At 37.6% G+C, this 24,474-nt stretch overlaps 1 protein-coding gene and 1 long non-coding RNA gene across 2 annotated transcripts in view; both read right to left on the minus strand.

Annotated features, from left to right (window-relative positions):
- Nucleotides 1-9,499: 9,499 nt before the first annotated feature.
- LOC140322821 (uncharacterized) lies at nucleotides 9,500-9,950 on the minus strand. Its single transcript, XR_011919254.1, has 3 exons — nucleotides 9,854-9,950; nucleotides 9,672-9,742; nucleotides 9,500-9,558 (listed from the first exon to the last, which is right to left on the minus strand). It is a non-coding gene; the product is annotated as an uncharacterized lncRNA (long non-coding RNA).
- A 6,510-nt stretch (nucleotides 9,951-16,460) lies between these two features.
- Nucleotides 16,461-24,474, minus strand: part of LIPI (lipase I) — a 25,970-nt gene continuing 17,956 nt past the window's right edge. The window contains exons 7-10 of the mRNA XM_072431973.1: nucleotides 22,929-23,024; nucleotides 20,860-20,971; nucleotides 19,424-19,597; nucleotides 16,461-17,994 (exon numbers count right to left, since the gene is read on the minus strand). Coding sequence (XP_072288074.1) covers nucleotides 17,865-17,994; nucleotides 19,424-19,597; nucleotides 20,860-20,971; nucleotides 22,929-23,024 — 512 coding nt within the window. The 3' untranslated portion in view covers nucleotides 16,461-17,864. The remainder of the gene's footprint in view (nucleotides 17,995-19,423; nucleotides 19,598-20,859; nucleotides 20,972-22,928; nucleotides 23,025-24,474) is intronic.

The raw sequence follows: 24,474 nt of genomic DNA on the forward strand, positions 1-24,474 counted from the left end.
CGAGAGTAAGCACAACTCTGTGTGGTAACCCTCTCCCCAATATATTTTTTTTGTTTGATGGGCCTACAACCTCATTCACCCACTCAATGAAAAACTGCCTTGTGACCCACGCTCTGCGGTTAGCCCTCCACATAATGGTCAGCATATGCTTTTGCATTTTATACTTTTCAACCATTGGATTTTCAGCAATATACACAAGCAAGGGCTTACCAATTACAGTCACCACTTGCGTTAGCTGCTGCTTTGTCCAAGATAGCAGCCTCTCATTGGGCCTGATTTATGAAAGCTCTCCAAGGCTGGGGAGAATACACTTTCATCAGTGAAGCTGGGTGATTCAGCAAACCTGGTATGGATTTCCTAAAAGTGATTTGCTATTTGTTCAATCGTGGACCAGATCCATTCCAGGTTTGAAAGATCACTGAGCTTCACTGATGAAAGTGTATTCTCTCCAGCCTTGGAGAGCTTTCAAAAATCAGGCCCCTAGTCTCACAATGCTATGGATACCAGTGCGAAGTTTAAACTTAAGAAACCAGCCGCTACATTTTTTAATCCTTCAAGATCCTCTTCAGTGCTTCCAGGGGTCTTCTTCACGAGATCAGTGTGCAGCTGCTTAGCCTTTGCACATGTAATGGCCTCTGAGACGCTATCTCCAGCCAACTGCTTCTCATTTATCCAAACGAGCAAGAGCTTCCAAACATCTTCCATAACTTGAGGGCGTTGTTTCGTCAATAAAGCAACACCATTAGCTATGTAAGCTTTCCTTATGGCGTCCTTACTAGCCACTATTATACCGATGGTCAATGTCGATTTCCCTAAATGGCAGGCGAGATCAACAAGTCACATCCCAGCCTCATGCGTATCAATGATCGCCTTCTTCATCTCCAGTGTAATTCTCATGTGTTTTTTTTTTTTTGCTTCTCTGGCTCCTTTCCGGTACCTTTCTTGGGACCCATGAGGGATTAGGTATAGTACCAACACAAACAGTATACAGCACACACAAAAAAGCACAAAAAAAAACAAAAACCAATTGCATTATAGAGCAGCAATCACTCGAGAAGCAGTTAGAGATGTTTAGTAGGCAATGCATCCAAGCTGACTGAGGCTGTGGTAGCCTGGGTGACGCGAGACAAGACGAGGCAAGACGAGCCGAGACGAAACGAGCCAAGACAAGGCAAGACGAGCTGAGCCGAGATAACACGAGCCAAGACAAGGCAAGACGAGCTGAGACGAGCACGTACAGTACATGTTGTAACCCGTGTTTCAGATCCAGAAGCTCCTTTCGGTTTGGAAAACAAAATTTCATCCAAATTTTCTTTCGTAACCCAAAAATTCTGTAACAAGATATTGTCGTAAACCGAGTTACTACTGTATTTACTATTCTCTATTAAATTACATCATTTAATAAACTCTTTGTTGTTGCTTAATCTGCTATTTCATACGGTTCTTGAGATCCTTTGTCATAAAAAAATGTATTGCTAAATATATATATATATATATATATATATATATATATATACATATACATACTGACTATGTAAGGCATGTAATATGTATCTAAATGTCGAGTTTATCTCCAGCTTACTGTACATACCTAATTTCCTTCTGCGCTCTTGAAAAATGTTTGGTTGTGCTCATTTTAATGCTCCTGATACATAATGTATCACACTTCATTCTGCTTCTAACTTATCAGTTAATATTACTTATTAGCTATTTTTTGTGGAGATAAAATAAGGAAGGATTACACAATATGTCATGTTTGTATTACTGTCTGCGCGATCCCCAGGGAGATTTATATGTTCTAGTGACAAGTGTCAAGTGAGGGGAATACATTCTATATCAGTGGTCGCCAACCTTTTCGGACCGCCGGACCACTAAATTTACTGGCTTCGCACATGCGCAGGGAGCCGGATGTCACTCAAAGGGTAAGAAAACCTGCCCATGACCAGAGACACAACCTGCCCACTTCCCTGACTCTGCCATCCATACAGGGGACATGGCCTGCAGCTCTGGCCGGTGCATCCTCCTTTTTCTGACCCTGCTTGGGGGTACGCCGGCCTGAGCCGCGGACCACCAAAAGTTTCTCGTGGACCACCGGTTGGCGACCACTGTTTTATATTGGTATTAGGAAACCCTTCAATGGGGACAATCCTTTGGAAAGCAATATCTTTAAAGTTCAATTTAGAGAGATTTCCTCTCATTTCTCCGTGGCATCTTTAGGATATAAACAGAAACCTCCTTAGCTTTGTGTGGACAGTTAAAACTAACCCTATTGCGATTTACCCATTCCCTCTTTTATTCAGAACTAAAAAAACAAATGTAGGCTAATAAATTCTTTAATGTCAGATAAATGGTCAGCTTATCGAACTTCGCTTTGGTGGAAACTAGATGTAGCTCACTTTTTATACATATATGATACTCTTTTAGTGAGTTTTTGAGTTCCTGGAGCTATATGATATAGCTATTACAAGGGGCTCATCTCAACTGAGTTTAATTTATTTTATAAAGAATGAAACTGTGAAGCCATGACCAATCAAATCTCATAGATTGACAGGAGTTTAGGAAAATCCAAGAACCATATAAAATGAAAGGTTGACCCAGTCCACCAATCTCTACCTATATCGAAAATATGGTTTTTGGGTTAACAGTTCCTTTGATTGACAAGCTGTGAAGAACCTGAAATGGAATACAGAACAAGGGTTTACAGAGGTCATGGAAAAAAACAAAATAGATTTTTCTTTAAAAGAGCACACATGGAAGCTATAGGCAGGTAAAAAGCTATCTGCCTTACATATTATTGCCCTTTTCTTTTGGCATTTTTACATAAAAACATGCAGCATGTCTGCATCCATACATAATATGCTTACTAGGTTTGATGCATAGGAGAACTTTCCCAAACAAACCTCTTTTGGCTTTTCTAAGCTGAAAGAAGAATGACAAAAGGACACTAGTGGATATTAGCAAACAGCCAGTCTATGTGCTAGACAGCTGTGATGAACAGTTCTATTTAATAGGCTCTCGGATCTATAAATCTACTGTGCCAGGCTGCACTTTGATGAAAATGTGATATATTTCTTTAAAAAAAAAACTCCCACCAAATGTCACCCTGAAAACTTGCCATTTTGTTAAAAATGTCTCCCTCCAACAAGCGAACTACAAATCTATACTTTACTGGTAAAAAATAGAACTTTCTGCTTATAGAATAGAGGCTAAATTATAAATGCATGGCATCACTATAATCAAGTGACTTAATTTAGACCACTTAGTATGCAAATTATGTTTTGTTCTTATCAGTGTCATAAAATGGCAGCAGAAGTCTTGATTAACCTTCATTTCTATGTTTAGCTCTGTATTTGTATCAGTGTAAATGGTCTGAGCTTCAGTTAATACCATTATTGTAAAGAATGAGTCAGCCAGTCTAGGGGGTCATATGTTGGGATCTAATGTAATAATGTAATAGTTTTGGATCAGTTGTATTTTTTAAGTTAATTAGTTCTTTCTGTCTCTTTCTGTGTATATACGTGTATGTATGCATATATATATATATATATATATATAAATATATACGCAAGTTTTGAGACTATATATTCCTTAACTCATCTGCAATACTCAACTCCTCTCCTCAATATTACTATGCCATTCTATTATTATTACTGTGCCTATGCTAATCACTATTATTACTATTCTATAAGATACCCTCAATCTTTTGAGTTCATCATCAGGGAAAGAAGAATCATCAGGGAAAGAAGAATACAATATACAGACAGGCTTCCATCATATTGGGATCTTTGGGGGAGCAGAGAGTCTTAAGTTGGGCTTTAATACAAGCAAACTGGTGTTATAAGGTGTTATAGGCTTCAAGGGGTACACAGCAAAATTGGTTTGTTGTCACATTATATTTCTTCTTACAACTATTTCTGAATTGTGCATTGCTTTTTCTGCATATAGTGTGTTGAACCTATAAAGGGAGTCAAAATCTCCACCTGCAAATTGTGATTGGTAAATATGTATAATGTATGCAATAATAAATTATATTTACCTAATTAAAAAAATTAAAGAGTGGTTTTGAACTGAACTTTGCAAATGCCTAAAGCATACATAAACTCACAATTTTTGCTTTACATGGAGGGGTAGACAATCATTATATATAAAGTAAAAATATTTTTGTGCAATACCTAATTTTTTTTTTTTTTTAAAAAGGTGCAGCACGGCCCCTTTAAGTCTTGATCATTGCAGCGATCAAGACTTAATGGGAGTGCAGAACCTCCCAGGATACCTACGTCATGCAAGAAGGGGCATTATTCCACCAAAGGGAAAGAGCTGCCACCCTCACGCTGCCACTCGGGTGATGGAGAAAAAGATGGAAGAGAAGATGGAAGATGGCGGCACCCGGCGCTTCCTATGCTCTAGGGCAAAGAGGACATCAAGGTCGATACAGAACCGTATTGTGGGAAGGACCAGCACCATCGAGGGACCTGCTGGGTTAAAGGTAAGTGTTATTTTTTTATTTTAAGTTTATTTCCACTTTAAGGCCTCTTTCAAACATGTGATCTAAAAGGCTAGCTGTTTCTGGGTGCCCCGATATGCAGTTTATCAGAGTTATTCACAGCATTTGAAGAATGTTTTGTTGGGTGGTTGAGCGCGGTTGTGGTGCGGGACTGTAGGAATTATAGGTAATCCCCAGTTCTCTAGCAACTGCAAAAAAACATAAGGCTGTTATTAGACATATTGTAAACCTCAGTGGTTTACTGCACACTCATCTACACTCCCAACCACTCTCATTAAATCATGTTGGAGCAGTTGGAAACCATGTTGTGCATGTGTTTGCATTGCAGCGGATTTCAGTGCAGTTCTTGGATGTGACTTGTAACTTCTGCCTTCCCTTGAATGGCCTGCCACTGCTATTGACTTAAATGAAAATATGTTCCTAACACAATGAGCTGCAGCTAAACACGGTTGTATGCAGTTGTTGCTAGAGGACATTGTTGCTAAAGATGGCCCATAAACCCTTAAGGTGCAATACACCATACAACAACTGCTTCCGCATTCAAATGTACAACAAAATGTTCATCAAACACTGTGATTGATTCTAGAAACTGCTCCTGGGCACATATGGAGCATCCTAATTATGAGGAGTGACTAACCACACAGTTTTAGACCCCATGTCTGAAACAATATGTAAGACTAAATATTCGCTTTATTATTTTGAATACTAAATCATAGAAAGTTTGTTTTTCAAAGCTATCCAAAGACTTATTTGGGCAGAAGTTGTCAATAAGCAAATGTGGTACCAGCACGTTTTCACATTTTCGAGTTCAGATATAATTTTCTATCTCTTTCTCCCTCGCTCTCTTATCCATTTCTCTCCCTCTCTCTTTCTATATATATGTATACCCAATGTGCACGGAAATGTGCAAGCCACATTGTCATTTTTTATACATTATTGGAATATATATCCAGGTTGTAATCTTTGCTGGGTTAATGTTAATGTGTAGTGACAACACATTCATCTTTCAATATGTATAACAATAGCACACACCATTTCTATTGTCATCCTATAGTATATTTCCATTAGAAGATATTTACTAGATCTGTGACTATGAATACATCTACGATCATATCTATATCTCTGCTACATATGCTGGTATAATGTAATTCATTTCAAAGTATGATTTTATAAGGGGAACACACATGCATATCCGGTTTAGTCATTTTCTTCTTTATTATTATTCCTGTATCAAGCAGTTGATCTTTCCTCATTACTGACCTACTATGCCTTGTTGGACAGGGCTTGGCTTTCCGATGTTAGAGCTTCTCCAGAAGATTGGGGATCTGATAACTGGTGGAGAAATATTCATACAGCAGCAATAAAGGTTTACAAAGCATAGATTAGCTTTATATATAAAAAAAGAAGCAGGGACATACATGCAGTGCAGAGTCCCCTCCAGCAAGTAGCATGGAAGTGGCATCACCAAATCTCACTCTGAATTTTATGGGACTTGTAGTCCAAGGCAGCCATTGATCTCACACTGCAGATATATAGCTGAAGTTATAGTCACAGGAGTACCTGGGCAGCCTCATGTTTATAGAGCAATTCAAGACAAAAGGAATATTCATTGAGAACTACTTAGGATTTTTAGATGATATCTAAAACCAAACAAATATTAACTTTTTGAGTTCAGGTCTACTTTAAACCCAACCATGCTATAGTGTTCTAGTGAACATATCTTTATGGGATTGGTTCAATTTATATAGCAGTGGCACCAAAATCTAATGGGAAGGGAAGAGAGGGGGTATTATAACTACAAGTAGGTCTTTTACATGTAACAAAAAAAGCATTGGTTTTGCATAAAATAGTAGAATGGTAAATGTCAAACTTCCTATTTTATTTGAAGAGAGTTTTTTTTTCCTTTTTGTAATGTCATGTTTAGATACATGTGATTGGGTGTTCTTGCTTTTTTTGCCGAAATAATTGCATGCTACTTTGCAAAAAGTTGCCTGAGCATCAGCACCCACACTCAGCACAGAAGTCATTCAGACTCTCCAACATATTCACTGGGACCTGGAGTTTTATAGGTAAAGGGGTATTTTTTTTTTTTTTATTGTTTGAGTTATTACGTTTTTAAAACACGTTTTTATTTATGTTGTTTTTCTTTAAGTGGTGTGCGTGGGGGTGCTGGTTCAACCATTTCAGACAAAAGGTGAACCACATCATTCTGCAGTAGGCACAAGTGCAGTCCCAACCTCCCTAATTGAAATGAATAAAAGAGGTTGGGGACCCATTTTTGCAGGTGGATGGACTCAGCTGCAATGCAACACTTTTGGCTGCACAGTTGCAGTTTGAAGATTGTCATGGCCACAGCTGTGTGCTAATCCAGGCACCTGTTTGCTGCTCCAGCTGGCTCCACCCAGGAGCTGCCAACTCTGCGGTTTTGCAGGTGTGAAAGTGCCCATAATATGCTTCTGTGCAGCACCAAAATACTCACTAAAATTTGAATTGTTTGCAACAATCAATAGATCATTAATACAATAATCCATTGCTACTGTGAAGGCCGGGCCCTTGTCAATAATAGCCACCAGAATATTAAGCGTTGGTTGGTTGGGATGGAGTGGCGACAGGTTGGTGGACCTACCAGCACTGGAGGAAAGCAGACTAGGAGGGAAGTCTGACATAATATTCAAGTATATTAAGGTTTTTTAAAAATCATCTGAGCAGGACCCAGACAGGCACATTGAATCTTCAATTCATTCCTATGGAGAATTCATACTTAGTGCTATAGAAGCAATATCTCACTGGGTATAAAATTGGAAGGGCCTGGAAAAAAAACTAATATACTTAAAGACATCAGTAGTTAGGAGATTTAGTCTGCAGGACATTCAGCACCTGTGAGTAAGAATTAGACAATACTTTTGTCATATACCCCCGACCTGGTGCTGCAAATCTTCAAGTTCAGCATTGTGCTGAGAAATCTCCCCTGAAAATTTGGGATCCTCCATGTTCCCAGGATTTGGGTAAAGTAGCATGAGGTCACCTGCTGCAGTGCAGATGGTATAGTATTGTATTGTGCTATGGTATTTTTTTCATTCCCCCCCCCCCCCCACTTTTTTCTTAATTTAGGGGATAATGCAGCAATTTGTGCCGGAGGGTGGAAAGTCCAATAAAATTCTTGTAAGGCACGCTTTAGGTTTGAATTCTAAATGTACACTTTTTAATAGCCTATTTCTCCAAGAAAAGACGTTCTGCAGTGTTCTGCAAATAAAACGTGTATATATGATTTATTTTACAATAGAAAAGGAATAAACTGATAATATGATAATTTTGTCTCAAAACAAGTATGTGATCTTGCACATGATTATATGATGAGAATAGGAATATTATTAAATGATAAATTGATTTTCATGTAATGAATTGCTCCCTGTTACATGTATACACAATACAGGAGCCCCCCTTATAAAGAGAGGAAACACCACCACCTAGTGGATATCCATGTGCTTGTCACGCTGCATGACACTTTTGGTGTTCCATGTAGAGCACAAAAATGTCTCAAGGACATCTAAGAGGTTGTTTTCATGGTTTTGCTATGTGGAAGCATGTGGGATAATTACTAAGATCAGATGGTAAAAGCAGGTTAACCATGCTGAGCCTCAATAAGGTGGTGACTGTATAGGGTGAAATAAATGGGCCCATGTAACAAAAATGATTGATTTCATTCTGTCCCCACTGCAGAGAGTAATTGCAAGTTATATCTGTAAAATCCTCAACTCAGTGACTGGCCTACATCTTCCATTTTGCTGGGGAAAATGATTGTTTTAAACCATAAAAAATACAGCTCATAAAAGATTCTGTTGATATAATGTTGGTAACTTCTTGCTGACGATCAAACTCCATCCGACAGTTCATTACTTACTGCAATATACATGTATCAATCTGATAGATTAAATACAATATGAAACTAGGAAATCTAAATCAGGTTAAAATAACGGAGAAAAAAAATGTAATAATTACATAATTTTATTAATGTTTACTATTAACCATTTATTTTTAATGTAACATCATCACATCACTTGAGATCCCATTTAAAGTGGAAGTAAACTGAAAAAAACCCCAACTCACCCACCTTTACCTTCGCTAATTTGTTGATCCCTCTGGGGGTTTGGCTATCTTCTTTACCCTTCTGCCTATGTCACCTGGTCTCACACTGCACAGGTGCGACATTGAGTGTCGTAGATAAATAAAGGATTTTAAACCTCTCCCCCCAAAAAAGAAGGTAATTTATACCTTACATAAAAGGGTTGTTTATAATTTTACGTAAGGAAAAAATTGTAGTTTAGGTCCGCTTTAAACCTAGCGACATAAATAATAATGTAAAAAGGAGGGTGTCCCAAGGGGGTGTTCTCGAGCTAACTACAGATATAGTGCCAAGCCAAGTAGATTATAAAAGAAAGGAGAGCGGAAAGTGGCTTTTTGAGGCAAACTAATACTGTTAAAACATAAACTTGATTGTTAAGGTATATCAAAAGAAAAGTATAGCATAAAATAATTGAAAATCAAAGTTACAATTGCAGCGAGAACCGTGTCTTACAGATACAAAGTTATTATGGGCTTTTTACATCTAGATTGTTAAACCCATTTGGTAAGACCTTTCCATTCTGTTTAAGTTATGAAAAGTCATAGTCTTATTCCCGACAGGTTTCGCATATTTGCTTCCTCAGGGGAAAATTGGGACTTAACAATACCTGTATTGTAATAAACATAATGAATATAACATCAGTTTAGGAAATTTGTGGAGGAAAACATATAAAAAAGTGAACAATTAATATATAGTTGTAAGAAAGCTGAAAACAAAATCATTAAATATTATAATTAAAGGATAATCTATCATGACCTACAATCATGTCTAAGACTTGTTACAAAAAATAAACAAGATTTCTAAAATAGTTCTATTTGAAAAATGTTGATTCATGTAAGTTTATTAACACTTACTTTGTAATGGTTGGAATAAAAGAAGGAAAGGGTCTTGGTTTCTTAAAGAGTGTATTCAAAGCTGGTTAGATTCCCTCCTAGAATGAACGACAAAAAAACAACTAACAAATAAGCTGTCATTAAACATCCAGTTTGTTAGGATAAAGGATCATCAATTAGGTGCTCAAACTGACATGACATGTATAGCTACCTTGTTATTTTTGATGGGCTCAAAAGTCAAAATTGGTTGATTTTATGGATATTTATTTACCTAGATGGAGTCTAGAAAGAATAAACAATAATGTACCAACTAATAATATATAGGGGAATATAAATATTTTATGTTTAATATGGTAATAATGTAATATTATAAGGTGAAAAATGTTGACTTACTTCCAATGATTGGTGCTAAATCTAGCAAGAGTGGATACTTTTAGAGTGATAAAAGGTAAATCAAGGCAGATGAAATCTTGATTTCTTATTGTTGCATCTTTGTCCAAACAAACACCAGAAGAAAAGAAAGAAAAAAGGAACACAATAGCAATGGTTGAATTTAGATAATAAAACACCTTTAATCTCTTATGGAGATGTGTCCAGATTCAGGAAGATTACTTACTTCAATTAAAAAACGCCCAATTCGAAAAGAATAACCTTTAGGTAGGGTGAGAAGAGATGGGAGCCGCAGAAAGATATCCCTGGAATTCCTGATATTTATTAACGTTTTCTGAATTAAAAACAATAGAGGGATAAGATTAACCTTCAGAGATTAATAATGATATGGATCATGAATTGTTTTAAAGAATAAGGGAAGACAGAATGAAATATAATGACAATACCTTACTTAAAAGGTTGTTATAAAGAGGTTAAATGAACATGACTTACTTGAAAAGTTGTTATAATATATTAAGGATGGGATGTCTGCAGTCCACCAGCCAAAGAGCTGGTGCTGCAGACCTCCCGGCCTTCTAAACAGTTATTGCTGGTTTTCTAAAGACGGAAGTTGTGCATCTTTTATGATCTGCGCATGCACAGATGGTATTTTTGAGTTCAGGCTGAAACCTTACTTCTGCCCTTAGTGGATAATAGGATTGTAATTATACTGCGCAAGCTCGGTGGTTCGCGCATGCGCAATAACAAGGAGAGAAAACGACTGGAGGGCTGACTTCCGCCCATAGTAGGTAACATTAATATTGGTGTACTGCGCATGGGCGGTGGATGGCGATGGTGGCAAATCGAGATAACTTAGTGGAGGGAGGTGATATAGTAATTACCACCCTCCCTGGGGGATGTATCTTTCTGGATCAAACCTCTCAACCCCTGTCCCCTCACCTGCTGGTTGGAGAAGCAAGGGATCTCCCCCAGTGCAGGTTCAGGGCAAAGAAGAGTTATCTGCGATGCCCAAACGAGTGACAAATATAAGCGCACCCATCTAAGTGGGCGCTCCCATCTCCTCATACCTCTGTGCCCTACGAGGGACAGGAGCGCCCACTTAAGTTTTTGCCGCATGGGGTATCACCCAGTGCTTGCCAACACTCCGTCCCTCGTTTGGGCATCGCAAATAACTAAATAAATTTATGATGTGATTTTTACAATTGTGTTTTTATTTTTTTTTTCATTCTGGGATTGTATGACCAGGCCATATTGTAAAACAATTAATAAATTTACTTCTATTTCCTGCATATCTTATGAGGCTGCTTCTTGCTGCACTATACGTGATCCAAAAAAAGAAAGGGATAACTTAATGTAGATACAAAAACAGACCAACCCTGAGAGATTATGTGAGCTGCCATTAATGATTGTATTCTATATAAAAAAAATAGCTTGATTGCCTTTAAGCAACTTGTATGGTGGGTTGGGGTGAGTATGTCTTATAGGGTTATGGAAGGGAAGGGTTTGAAATCTGCCTCCAGATGTTCTTTAAAATATCCTTCAACATTTTAGAATTGTGGTTAATGCATGGTAACATGCGTTTTTTTTTAATGCAGCCTTTCATCCTAAATAGGTTTTCAACACAGAAAAAATAGGAATTTTGTAGCTCATCAATTTGCAATTAAATTTATAGGCACTGCAGCATAGGTCTATTAACACCTATTCTATACGTGTGTTAGGGTTGCATTCAGAAATAAGAGGACAGCAATTCACCACACTGGTGGCATTCATTAGCTTTTTAGGGGTTCCCTGAAACTCTAAAAATGATTTCAAGGGCTCCTTGGGGGTAAAAGAAGTTGCTCTAGATAATGCTCGAGAGCAATACATAGGAAATTAACTCAAGTGTGGAAACAGAAGATACAGAAATGCCCTACCGGTCCCCAGGACAGAATATAAGTGAAATCCAGAGGTTCAGCTCTTCCCTGTTTCTTCCAAGCTGAAAAAAAATCAAAACCAGGATACACTAGGTGACAGATATCTTTTCAGGTTCCTATTTCCATTTATACCTCTAAAAAAAGCCTTTTTCAACCTTTAAAATATGGGAACCCCTGAAATAACTTTCAGGTCTCCAGGAAACCTCTGCTACTAATACTTTCTCCACAGCTGTGAAATGCACAAACTGCTCATTGTGTACCATTAGCAATCTCTGCAGGAACCCCAAGGTTCCACAGAATCCGCCTTGGGAAACACTGATCTTTCATTTCATAAAATTTCATAAGAGCAAATGTTGAGGGTAAATCACCTATAGGAGACACCTTTTGCAACTTTCTGTCCATTTGGAGATGCTAAATCCCCCAGAAAGGAAAATAATGAATGTTACCCAGTGATATCAAGGGGTTTTAAATAATTTGTGTTTTTATATATATCACAAATATAATATAGATCAGTGTTTCCCAACCTTTCTTAGTCGCGGCACATATTTTACAATTAGAAAAATCCCACGGAACACCACCAAAAAGTCAGACACGTAAATTAGCTACCTGCTGCCATCTAGTGGAAGAGTTTTTTTTGGTTCTGCCTATCACTATACATCGCTGGTATAGACAAATGAAGACAAATTTTTTGCAGTAAATAAATCATTTTGGGACCAATTAACTGAAATTGGATAATTTCCCACGGTACACCCGAAGATCTCTCAAGGCACACTAGTGTGCCGCGGAACAGCGGTTGAAAAACACCGATATAGATCATATAAGTGTACAAAGGCTTGAACGGCAGAAAGGATGGATATAAATGTAACCATGGACGTGTATAAATGTAAATAACATAGCATATATAAGTGAACCACTTACTGAATTCCTTTTAAAGTTAGAAGTTTCCTGCAAAAGGAATTACAATATCTATATATTTTATAGTCATATTTATATCCTGCTAACACTGGATACAATTTCTCAGGTATGAAAAATTAGGATTATTGTATGATTAATTCATGTCGCACAGGTGGAAGAGTGTTCATTAAAATGGAGGTTATTTTATTTGCAATGTCTGTATTTCTAATAAATTTCCCCTGACAGCCCCACATAAGCCTATACTGTGCTGCTGATGTGATATATCTTGTGTACAGATTCTGTGAGGTTTGGTAATCTATTGTCTTGAAAGCCACATAAAACACGGGTCACCAGTGGGACACTTTGCTTTAGATCACGGAGATACATGTCACTGAAAATACCACCTTCTACTCCGAGCTGACAGGTAATGAAGATATTGTGCTTCGGTGACAATAAAATTACTTTGATGAACAAAAAGTGCTTAAAAAACCTTGTAGAAGTTACCTGTAGGTAACTTTTTACTGCTCATAAGTGATTTTACTGCTCGTTTACTGCTCGTTTGTAACCATAAGGGAGAACCCTAAGCAAAGCACAAAGGAGAAACAAGTGGATTGGCCTATCCACGCTTGGCACATAGAATATCTGGCAGATTTGTACTGAGGAACTCTCAGTTCTCAGAACTCTGATATTTTAGCTGAAGTGACCCTGTTCTCCAGACAACCTGATAAAGGGTTCCTTAGGTCTACATATCAGGTTATTACAATCTTGGTAACTCTGCATTTTACTGAAAACCCTCCTCCTATCTGATCCCCGACTATAAGGAACAAGTTGTTCCAACCCCTCCCCATTTTTAGCTTTAACAGGTCATAGAAATCTATTGAACTGTTTCTATTATTGTAGCATTTGTAATAAACATGATGCAGTGATGAAACTGCTCATCCCATAATTCCCTGCAGGTTATCGGTGATATAAAAAGGATATTCAATGGTTTCTCCACTTGCTATATTAATGACAAAAATTGAGTAGTAAAAAATCAAAGTTGCAGAAATACCCATAAAATACAAAATTGAGGTACAGAAAAGAACTGGTAAGAAGATTAATTTACCAGGTAAAATTGTATTTACCATACAATAGAATAAATGTGTTCAATATATGATTATATACAATAAATAAAAGCACTTTAGGTAATGGTATATGACAGAACAACGCAAACCAAAAATTCATCCTGGTCAGATGGCAGTTTGTCAATTGCGCTTTGTATTCTGGTTTCTTGAATTTATTAGTTATGCCAATAATGAAATATGTAAATATTTTTTTTTTTCTTTTCTTGATTGCTGTTGTATTATTCGATCTTTGCATTATCTTTATTTCGTCTAATAAAAGTATAAAAAAATAAAAAGTATTAAATGATAATTATTCCTATACATTCCCAAAAAACACAAAATGATATTGGGGGAAAACATTGTCTGAAAAAAAACCCTACACAGTGCTGCTTCAGCAGCCTATACAGAACAACGAAGGGTGAGAGGGTCCGTACCACCTGTTGTAAAATGTGAAAACATTGGTTCTTTAAGAACTAGCGCAGAGTTTCTGGTGGCAAGTGTCCAGCAAGTTCCAACCACCAAGAGCTGTGCAGGTACATTTCCCCTATATTTGTTGTGGGTCTAACTTACCCTTAACCTTAGTTATACTTTAACCCCTCTGGCGGTATTCCCGAGTGTGGCTCGGGGTGAAACTTTTTTACAGAAATTGGTAACCCTGAGCCATACTTGAGATGGAAATGAGGGCTTACCTGGTCCTCACGAGTCAGCAGCATCCCGCGGCCCGGCATCTGTATCCACTCGGTGATGTCTGGCCGGCATCTGCATCTCCTGGCCTCGCATCCCAGCATGTGAACGTTGGAGACGCAAGGCCAGGGGATGCTGATGACAGCCGGTTCATGAGACGTGTGTGCGGGAGGCGTGTGTGTGTTAGGGGTGGGACCAGCGGGAAATTTGAAATTAGAAGTATTTTTAAATGTCAAATGTACCGATTTTGACATTTAAAAATACAAAATAATCATAATTTCAATGTATTGTTGGAGCACAGTGGCTCAGTGGTTAGTACTCTTCTGAGCACTGGGTCTCAGGTTCGAATTTCAGCCAGGACACTATCTGCATGGAGTTTGTGTGGGTTTCCTCCAGGTATTCCAGTGTCCTCCCACATCCCAAAACATGCAGTTAAGTTAATAGACCTCCCTCATTAACTCAGACTGTGTTAATGAGATATGATTATGGTAGGGACATACAGATTGTGAGCCCCTTTGAGGGACAGCTAGTGATAAGACTTTGGACTTTGTAAAGCGCTGCGTAATAAGTCGGCGTTATATAAAAACAAGATAATAATAATATTTAGTTAGGGCAGGTTATCACTGCTGCTGACCTCTTCTAGAGGTTCGTTAGTTGACAGTATGACATGGTTTGGGTTTATTACCTAGCTGAAGCCTCCACTTAGAACAAGTGTACAGGAATTCAGACACCTTTGCTTGTTTTACGTCACAACCAAGCAGGTAGCATTTCTAAAGAAGACAAGCAGAGTTTGCACCTATGTGTACAGTAAAAATTAATTTATGTGGATTTTTGGATTAAATCACTCCATTTGTGACAAATCCTTTGTACTTTGTGTACTAAAGATAAGGGTTTACTGAATAGTTAGTAATTAAATTCCATAACACAATATTAAATGTACATAAATAATTTTATTAGTTTATATGTACAATAAAAAACAAATATACAAAAAAATAAATCTTCTGAAGTTTATCTCGATTACAAAAAAAACATATTGGACAAAAATAATTTTGATTTGGCTATTTACATGCATAAATTATATACATATTAACAAGTCTATTTTAGAAGGTAGAAAGTTCCTTCATTGATCTTTCTTTATTATACTGGAACCTGATAGATTGCTTTGGGTTAAACTATTGGCAGATATATAAAAAAAACGAATTAAATGCAGGCATGTGTTTATAAATATAAATAAATATATTTATATATATATATATATATATATATATGTAATACAAGTATTTGGGGTGATTAGGTGATGGGCTGTATTGCCCTTTTGCAGTAGAGAAGAGTCATCAAAGGACTAGATGGACAGGAATGCAAACCCATGCAGGGCCACATCTGGGGTTTTCAGTACCCTTGGAATCCCACCCCTTCCTGGCCCACTGCATGAAAGAGCTGTTGCCCCCCTTATTCTCCCATAAGCAAAGTAGAACAGGTAAAGTCCACTGCCAGTGCTTGTTTTGGAATGTATTGATTAGAAGTGCTAAGGTTAGACAAAATATTATGCTGGGTGTTGTAAAAGGTGTGCTACTACAACACACTTCCCTAGGCTACGTTACATATGGGAAGGGGGGGTAAGGGGCTTTTATATACTGAGGGGCAGGCCAGATGGCAGACAAATGAAGCCCAAAATGTCCCCACATGATGGCACACTAAGGGACTATCTTATGTCACTGATGCCTAGAAATTGCCCCTCCATGTTTGTACTTAGAGTTTTGCCTGGAGTTCAGCTATAAAGAGCACCATTTACAACAAAAATGTATAGACTTTTTTTGCCTTCTTAAAATACAAATTGCCTAGCTGAATAAGCCAACCTGGTACAAACCCATACCAAGTGATCTCAAACACTTAATAACAACATATTTCTGGTTCTTGACCTAAATGAAAGATTTGAAGCTGGAGGATTATTATTTTGACATCCAGGCATATCAGCAATGGAAGACCTTCAATTTTAATTTGAACAGTTTACTGTTCCTGAACTAGGTAAAGTAACTGGTCCGTTTTATAGCGGCCACCACTAATTATAAAGTCTCGAAATCCAAACCAAAATAACAAATATAAATTTTCTTCCATGCTTAGGCAGGTTTATTAATTATAGTTCCATATAACAATAAATGATAACGGTTGGTAACACAAGCCCTACATGGTCTATGTATGTGTTACATAGCCACCTTCCTTAGAACATTCCCAATGTAGAATACAGTGCAATGTGTCAATACAGACAGTGCCGACACATATAGCCTTTCTAGCTATATAAAGACCAAAATTGTTCAAAAACCCCCCAAGCAAACAGCCAAAGATGGGATATGGGAGGCAGACCCTGACCGTGATTTCACATGCACTACTAGAAGTTCCCCACCAAAGCTTCATAGGTTTGCAGAGTAAGCCAATGTCCTTATAATAAAGGAAATTTTTAACAGTGGATGCTATCAAGCAAATATCATACCCAGGCAAGTTCACATTAACAAAAACAAATGTCCAGTAGCATTTAATGCATAATGAGGTATTTACAGGTGAAAATCACTTTGTCCAACACACTATGCTAGGTGCCCCAAAAAATCAATTTGTAGAGAAAAAATTAAAATGAAATGAAAATCTGAAACTAGAGGCAGAACATTTTATATCTAAAAAAAAAAAAAACTACCTGCATTACAAAAATATATATTCATACAATAGCTTTCCTGTTACCTTCATTTACAATAATAGAATTCTACATCTGATACCTCATGAATAGCACATATAATAATATATAATACATGTGACTGGCTGATTATAAGACCTAGGATTTTCTGACTGCAGACCACATATATAGAGCACTTAATAATGCTTTATAATTGGCGGTGCTATTTTTTTTCAAGTAGCAAAAAACTGGTCCCAGTTATTTGACTTATACTGCATTTTAAAGGCTAATGAACTATCAAGCTATATAATAAAGCTTTATTTTAATTTTATTAAAGAAAAGTGAAGGGTTTGTCAAAACATGAAACAATGGGCAATTTGGGCACACAGGAGATGGTGGGCTATCTTTAGCTGCAACACAGGACAAAAGGTAAGTTCCCCATGTACGTAGGTATAAAATAATGGTAGAAACCATCCAGGATCTACAGTTCCTAATGTATATTATTTACAATACTGCCATGTGCAAACCAAGTATATATTTTTCTGAAGGAAATAGAGTGTTATATAGGACGTTGGGTGTTTATATCAATTCACCTGGTTAATCTAATAGAGGAACTTGGTACTTCATCATCCATTCACAGAAGTGCTATTCACAGTGAAAACTAATCCAAGAAGGAAGAGTGCAAAGCGCATTAGCCCACACAGGTTATTAAAAAGTCATCTTTTAGGTGTTTGAAGCCAAATATCACCAAGATTTCCTTATGCTGGGCACTGCAGTGCATCTTCACTGCAACAGGAGGAAAAAAAGTTGGAATTTTCACAAGGAACAGGTGGGAATTCAGTTTCAACGTTTTCTTGCAAGACAAAGTCGTATCGACAGAATGATGTCCTAAAAAACAAAAACACAAAAATATATTACAGGTTTTCTGGTAAAGAACGTTGGAACACTCAAACTGCCAAACAATTGCTAGCAAATAGTCCATTATTTCTTTTTAATCTTACCTTTAACCAAAATTTTATTAAAGCAAACATGAGCCTTTGCTTTGCATGAGCACAGGATGGGTTTGCTTTAAGGATTGGTTTATGGAAAAAAAAACTACACTTTAAAAGTCAGAAAGTAGGGTTATATACACACGTGTAATAACTGTCGTTGGAATGGATCTTTCCTGATCCTTTCCAACGACAAATGACTGCACGATGCATGAACGAGTGCTGTACATACAGCGCTGTTAAACTCTATGGAGATGGGAGGGGGGAGAACGATGGAGCGGCACTCTGCTTCGCTCTCTTCACTTTCATTACGATCGTTCCTCATCAATGGATCCACCAGGATGGTCGATCAGATGACGAACGCTGTACACATGCCAGATTCTTATCCGATTCTTTTCAGCCCTGAGGCGGTTATCAGATAAGATTCATCCAAAGTGTCAAAGTGTGTACCCAGCCTTAGACTAGGCCCAGACAGGAGGTGAGGTTGTGGTGCTGCTTTATTGAGAACCATGCCATTCATCTCACCTGCACCCATAAGCAAACAATGGGGTCAGTGGTAAGCAGTTCAGTGGCACTTATTATCAAACATTGAAATGCTGGTTCACCAAGAATCAGAGCAGCTTTTTAGAGAAGTCAGCTGGGCGCAGAGCAATATTTGTTCCATGAAGTCTAAACCTAGCCTTAGACTTTGTACAAAAATTAAAATGTCCGTTCATTTGGATTATCATTTGAGATGGTTATGAGTGAAAATCTAAAGTACATTCAGTTGTCCTAGGACATTCTACAGTGATCCGTTCTGTTCGATCACTAACCAACCGACCACTAAGGAGGATTATTGTTGTTTCTGTGGCAAGGTACCTCTCACTCATTCTTAGGCTTGGTTCACATTTGCGGCGAGGTTGTCGTGCGTTTACCGCTTTCTCACACCAGAACCCCCAGCCTCTTGGGAGATGCTACATGGCAGCGTCTCCCTGCGGCAACCCCAAAGAGAATCAATAGGAGTGGCAGCAAGCGGTTCTCATCACCAGTTATCAAATAATAAGAAACTGGTTCCATAAGAACCTACCTCGAATCTTGCTTGGCAAATCTTTGAGCGGCTGGCAATTGTGCAATTTAGACACAGGTCTGAACCTGGCACTCCCCCTCCACTCTCCATTATATGGAACAGGGAGTAGTCAAGCATACATTTATCTGAACATAACCAATGATCACAGCAACAAAACGTAAGCACCTGTGCAAAGTATAACACTTGTGCCCATTGCACATTTTTAGTGGATTGATTACATCATGTTAAAATAAAGTTATTTTTTGTTGCACAAATGCCTCACCTGTCAGGATCTGTTGTCGATCGGATCCTCATTCTTAAAACTCGCAGTTTGTATTTTGGTCCTATCACAGATCCAGTGGAAAATGTCATAAAGATTCTCGAAATCTGCTCAAACTCCTGATCAAACTTGGCGAGCAGGGTCATTTCCTGATTTTTCTCGAACACAGCAGCATCCCTGGAAGAGAGCAATGTTGTTGGAAATTGCACTACTAGTCAATTTAAAAAAAGACCCCAAATATCCAACTTATCAGGTTTTGCTTTAAAGGCTAAATTCCAGGCATACAGGAAAATTAGGTAAATCCCCAGCCTATGACTGGACAGTAAAGGAGCTGTAGCAAAACAATGTATTCATGCCCCTGTTCTCTCCTGTGCTATGTCAGTACATGCAGGACATCTGATCATCCCCAAGTGTTGTCAATCCCTCTCCCAGAACACTACTGTTCAGGGTATGACAGAGGTTAATATCATATATTTTTTATTGGTATTACCATTAACTTGTATTCGTACAGCACTAACATATTACGTAGCACTTTACAATGTCCATAGTCATATCACTAACTGTCCTTCGAAGGAGCTCACAATCTAATGTTCCTACCATAGTAATATATCATTAACACAGTATAAGGGCAATTGTGGGGGGAGGGGGCAAATAATACACCTTGAATGTTTTTGGGATGTGGGAGAGAAGCAGAGATCCCAGAGTAAACCCACAAAAACAAAGGGAGAGCATATAAACTTATTGCAGATAACGTAAAGGCTGAGATTTAAACCTGGGACCCAGCCCTGCAAAGGCCAGAGTGCTAGCCGTGCCAACTGTGATTTTCTATATGCTTAAAGTTTATTTTGTGTCTGAATGTAAATTTACTGTATCTTTCACAATCCTGGGTTCATTTATGCAGACATGGGAAAGATATATTTGGTGTAAAACAAATACAAGTTCTGCCCCTTTTTGTATCAGAGTTACACAAGGACTTCACTTTAATGCTTCTGTATCAGTGCAAGTCTAATACCCTTCTGCCAGAGTAAGTCAAACAAGCATTGTACAGGTTTGTGTGGTTTGTTCAATGGAGAGGATGAGTAAAAAAGCCCCCACACGTCCTCCTGAAATCCAAACAATTATTGCTGCTTTGTGATCCGGTATGGCTCCGATCTCCAGGGAGGAAAGGGGGGGGGGGTGCCATGGCAGTCAGTGTTATGACTGGCATACCTGCGCTTTTCTTACGCTACACTGCAAGAGGCTGATACCAACTCAAAATTGGATAACATAAAACGTAGTGACTAAGTAACAAATATTCACATCAATTTGTGTTGTCTGTCTTCAATTTAACCCAAAATAAGTCTAAATAAACTACCATGTATAGAGTAACTAAAATTGACAAAGTAATGTAACGTGTGTGATGAGCTAGAAGGCAGTATATGCATGGATTAAAAACTTACTGATCCAACTTTGATTCTGTTATGTTTCCAGATGTAGATTCAACTTTGATGGTAATGTAACCCCTCCTTGTATCGGTGTTTGATGTAATAAAATCCAGGTAATAATGAAATACTTAAAAAGGAAAACACCAAAAAAGTTAATTCAAAACACATATTTCATTTTTATCTATCAGTAACCTTCAACAGCATATTCTATAAAAGAAAGTCAAAGCCTGTTGTGCCACACTCTTCCATACAGAATAATTAGTGTGATGATTGCAAAGTACACAGTATCTAAATCTAAAATATTTTTTGTAGTTTTGGATTAACTAGGAAATGCAACCATGTCAGGTTTTTGGCCTGATTGGGAAATATTCTTTCACTTCTGATCTCTCCAAATAGGAAAATTTAAGGCTAGCCGTACATAAGCCAACTTAAATTCAGTTAGAATAAATTCCTTAGTATCAATTCTTTGCAAACGGATAAAAATCACAAATCAATCACTACATTTTCACTAAAATAATGGAGCCGATTTACACACAGAATTTAGACTGTGCACTTGCCAAGGTGAAAAATTACCTTGTACGGGATAGTTCACTTAGCTTAGCAAATCTGATGATATTTTCCTTTTAAAATCACGTGCAATAATTTTTAAAAATTAAACAGGATTTTTCCCTGCATCCAATTTGATGGTACACAGAGCTTCATTTCTGCTAAATGTGATTAACTTGCCTTGCATGTGAAATACCAAATATTCCTTTAGTAAATCGCCATCAACAATGAAGAAAGCAATATATACACATGCTTTAAAACTGAATAAGGATTAGGAATACAACCAAGAGGTTTGAAAAGCCAGATCCTTGTATTTTCCAACAGTTTACCCGAATAAGATTTATTTGGGCTGTATACTACATATTCTATACTTTCATAAATCACTTTTGATCAATCAAAATTTAGAAACTTTGATCTGATCAACTCAATAACATGAATGGACGGTTAATTGAAAACTGGAAAATTGACTCCCATCTGACCAGTTTTTAGATATTTGTCCCCAGAAAATCTGGATAATTTCTACTTTTCTCTTGTTTTGGTGACAGCTTTAAATAATCTCATCTTTTCAGTCCTAGTGACAATTATTAGCAGTGTGAATTTTCTTGGTAAGAAAGAGTGGGGGGGGGGTGCACATCCATAAATAAAAAACCCTCAACTCTTTCCAAAAAAAAAATGGGGCATTTGACTATAGGTGTCTATATACAACAAAGTGTTATTCAATAATAAGATAATGTGACCGTATAAGCAGGAGACAAAGAAGCTGAACATTTAAATAGAAAATACGGGAAGAACACAATTACACGGGAACACAATTACAAAAATTTGAACTCACTTTAATAGTCTGCCATACAATTTTCATAGAGCCCTGGTCAGGAAGACGTTAACAATGGAACCCAATATAATAATTTTTTTTTTTCCATTGCTTAATAATCTGCTTTCATCTCAGATCTGTACAGTTGACGGAGTAGAATAGGTTGAAAAACATTTGTTTTATTATCTATGCACTGGCTGATAAATCCCTGTATTTTACAGTTTAATTTCTTCACTAGGATCCCATCGTCTTTGCTGTAATTATATTTGTATGTTTACCGCATATTTACTGTGTTTCCATAAAATCAAGGTCAAGTTGTGCACTTGTTCTCTTTGTTGTAAGAGAGACGAGGGCTTAGTCAATCCCTCGAGTGGCGGGGATAATTCTGTTTTGTACGCCCCTGCAGCACAGAAAAGATTAAAGATCACTGCGCAGCCGAGAGAACAAAGCAGCTGCGGGCTGCGACCACACAACAATATTTAAATAGGTCCCAGTGTGAAAAGAAGCCTGGGTGGATCGGCCCTAATTCGGCTACAACAAAGAAGTAGGCCAAAAAAAAAGACAAAACCCCCAACACTGTACAGTCATCTTCTCATCCTTATAATTCACACTTCACATTATTCCATCTGAAGCAATTAGCGTTCCCAGCAAATGTCGCCAACTTCCCCAAGCTACTATTATCTCCCTCTGACAGCTTTTTATTTTATGCAAATTCAATTTCACTCACTGCAAAACGGTTTCACCGACGCCGTATCAAAATAAGCCTTCGTCACTGGAGGATTCTTCGCCACCAGATAATCTTTCCACTTGTCAGCGTAAAAACCTGTAACGCACACGCGGTGTCATTAGTGCCCAACCACCACACAGGCTCGTAATTTATAATCAGCACATTTAAGGCCCGGCAATTATATAATGTAATTAGGAGGGTCCTGGAGTTAGTTAGGAAAGGACAATTCCTTTTAGCCATTGGATGCACAAAAAAAAGCAAAAGTCAATCTAGCATGAAATTATATTTATTGTGTTATATATCTTAAATGGCACTTCTCATTCTATTGGGCAGATGGTTTCAGCCATGTGGATGCCTCATATGCTTTTGGGGTAATAAAGACATTCATTGATCTCAGCACATGGTAACATGTTATCCAAGTTCCTATATTCAGTTGAGTGGTCTATTAAAACATGTCAGGTTGCCCTCAAAAGCTTTATACTAACCAATTTGTGGTTAGTATAAAGATTCTTCCTCACAGTTTTGGAATCATTGTGCTTTATGAGAACTAAATTAGGCAGCCAATGGCAAAATAGTTACAATGGCAAAAATTTATTACAGAAGTTTTTACAAATATTTTATGAAGATGTTGGAGGGGAGAGAACTTAAGTGCAGATTGGACCATATCACTTATGCACAGTTTAAGTTTATAGCATACATTTTTGGGTTTTACTATGCTCCAAATGGAGGTCATTCATCAAAAGAGATTTTTATTTTGGCATTAGGTTTACCCTTATAATATTTACAGCAGTAACAATATGGCATTTATTGCTGTCTTAACATATGTTGCTTTTGAGGTTTACAGTCCATATAGACCAAAGCAATAGGTTCTCTAGAGGCAATGCAAGCATCTCTTTGTTCACCATTACTCTCTGTAGCCACCATGAGTAAAAGGGAAAATTCTCTCATTATCCACTATCATAAGCTACAGAACAGGGTTGTTTTTGCTGCTAAAAATAATAAATCCTATTTTTTTGCTGCCATGAGATACCAAATAATATTGTTATTTGTCCCCTTGGGTGACATAATTTTATTCTTCTATGTTTCTGCAGGTCACAGACCTTTTCTTCACCTGTGTAGGTTAGCACATAGGAATCAGGTTCCGCAACACATAGAAGTAATATTTTCTTTTCCTATAGGTACCTGAATGCCAATTTTCTTTATTCCTTCAGGTCAAAAATGTTTTCCTATATCAATAGGTTACTGAATATAATTTTTTTCTGTTATTGTAAGCTACCAATTTCCATTCTTTGCTCCTACAGGGTACCTAGAATATTTTCTATGTTTTGTTTCATATATGTTCCCCAGTCTTCTATGTCATCGTCAAGGAGAGATTACTTGTTACGGCTGGGTTAAAGAACTATTGCTGAGCATGTGAAGAATTTTAACACATTTTTCGATATGTTCAGAAAAATGCACAGGTCTGAAGGAATCCTTATGTTCAGCACACATACACACACATATACCGTATTTTTCGGACTATAAGACGCTCCGGCCTATAAGACGC

The sequence above is a fragment of the Pyxicephalus adspersus genome, chromosome 1, assembly GCF_032062135.1.
Source record: "Pyxicephalus adspersus chromosome 1, UCB_Pads_2.0, whole genome shotgun sequence".
In the NCBI taxonomy this organism is placed as follows: Eukaryota; Metazoa; Chordata; class Amphibia; order Anura; family Pyxicephalidae; genus Pyxicephalus; species Pyxicephalus adspersus.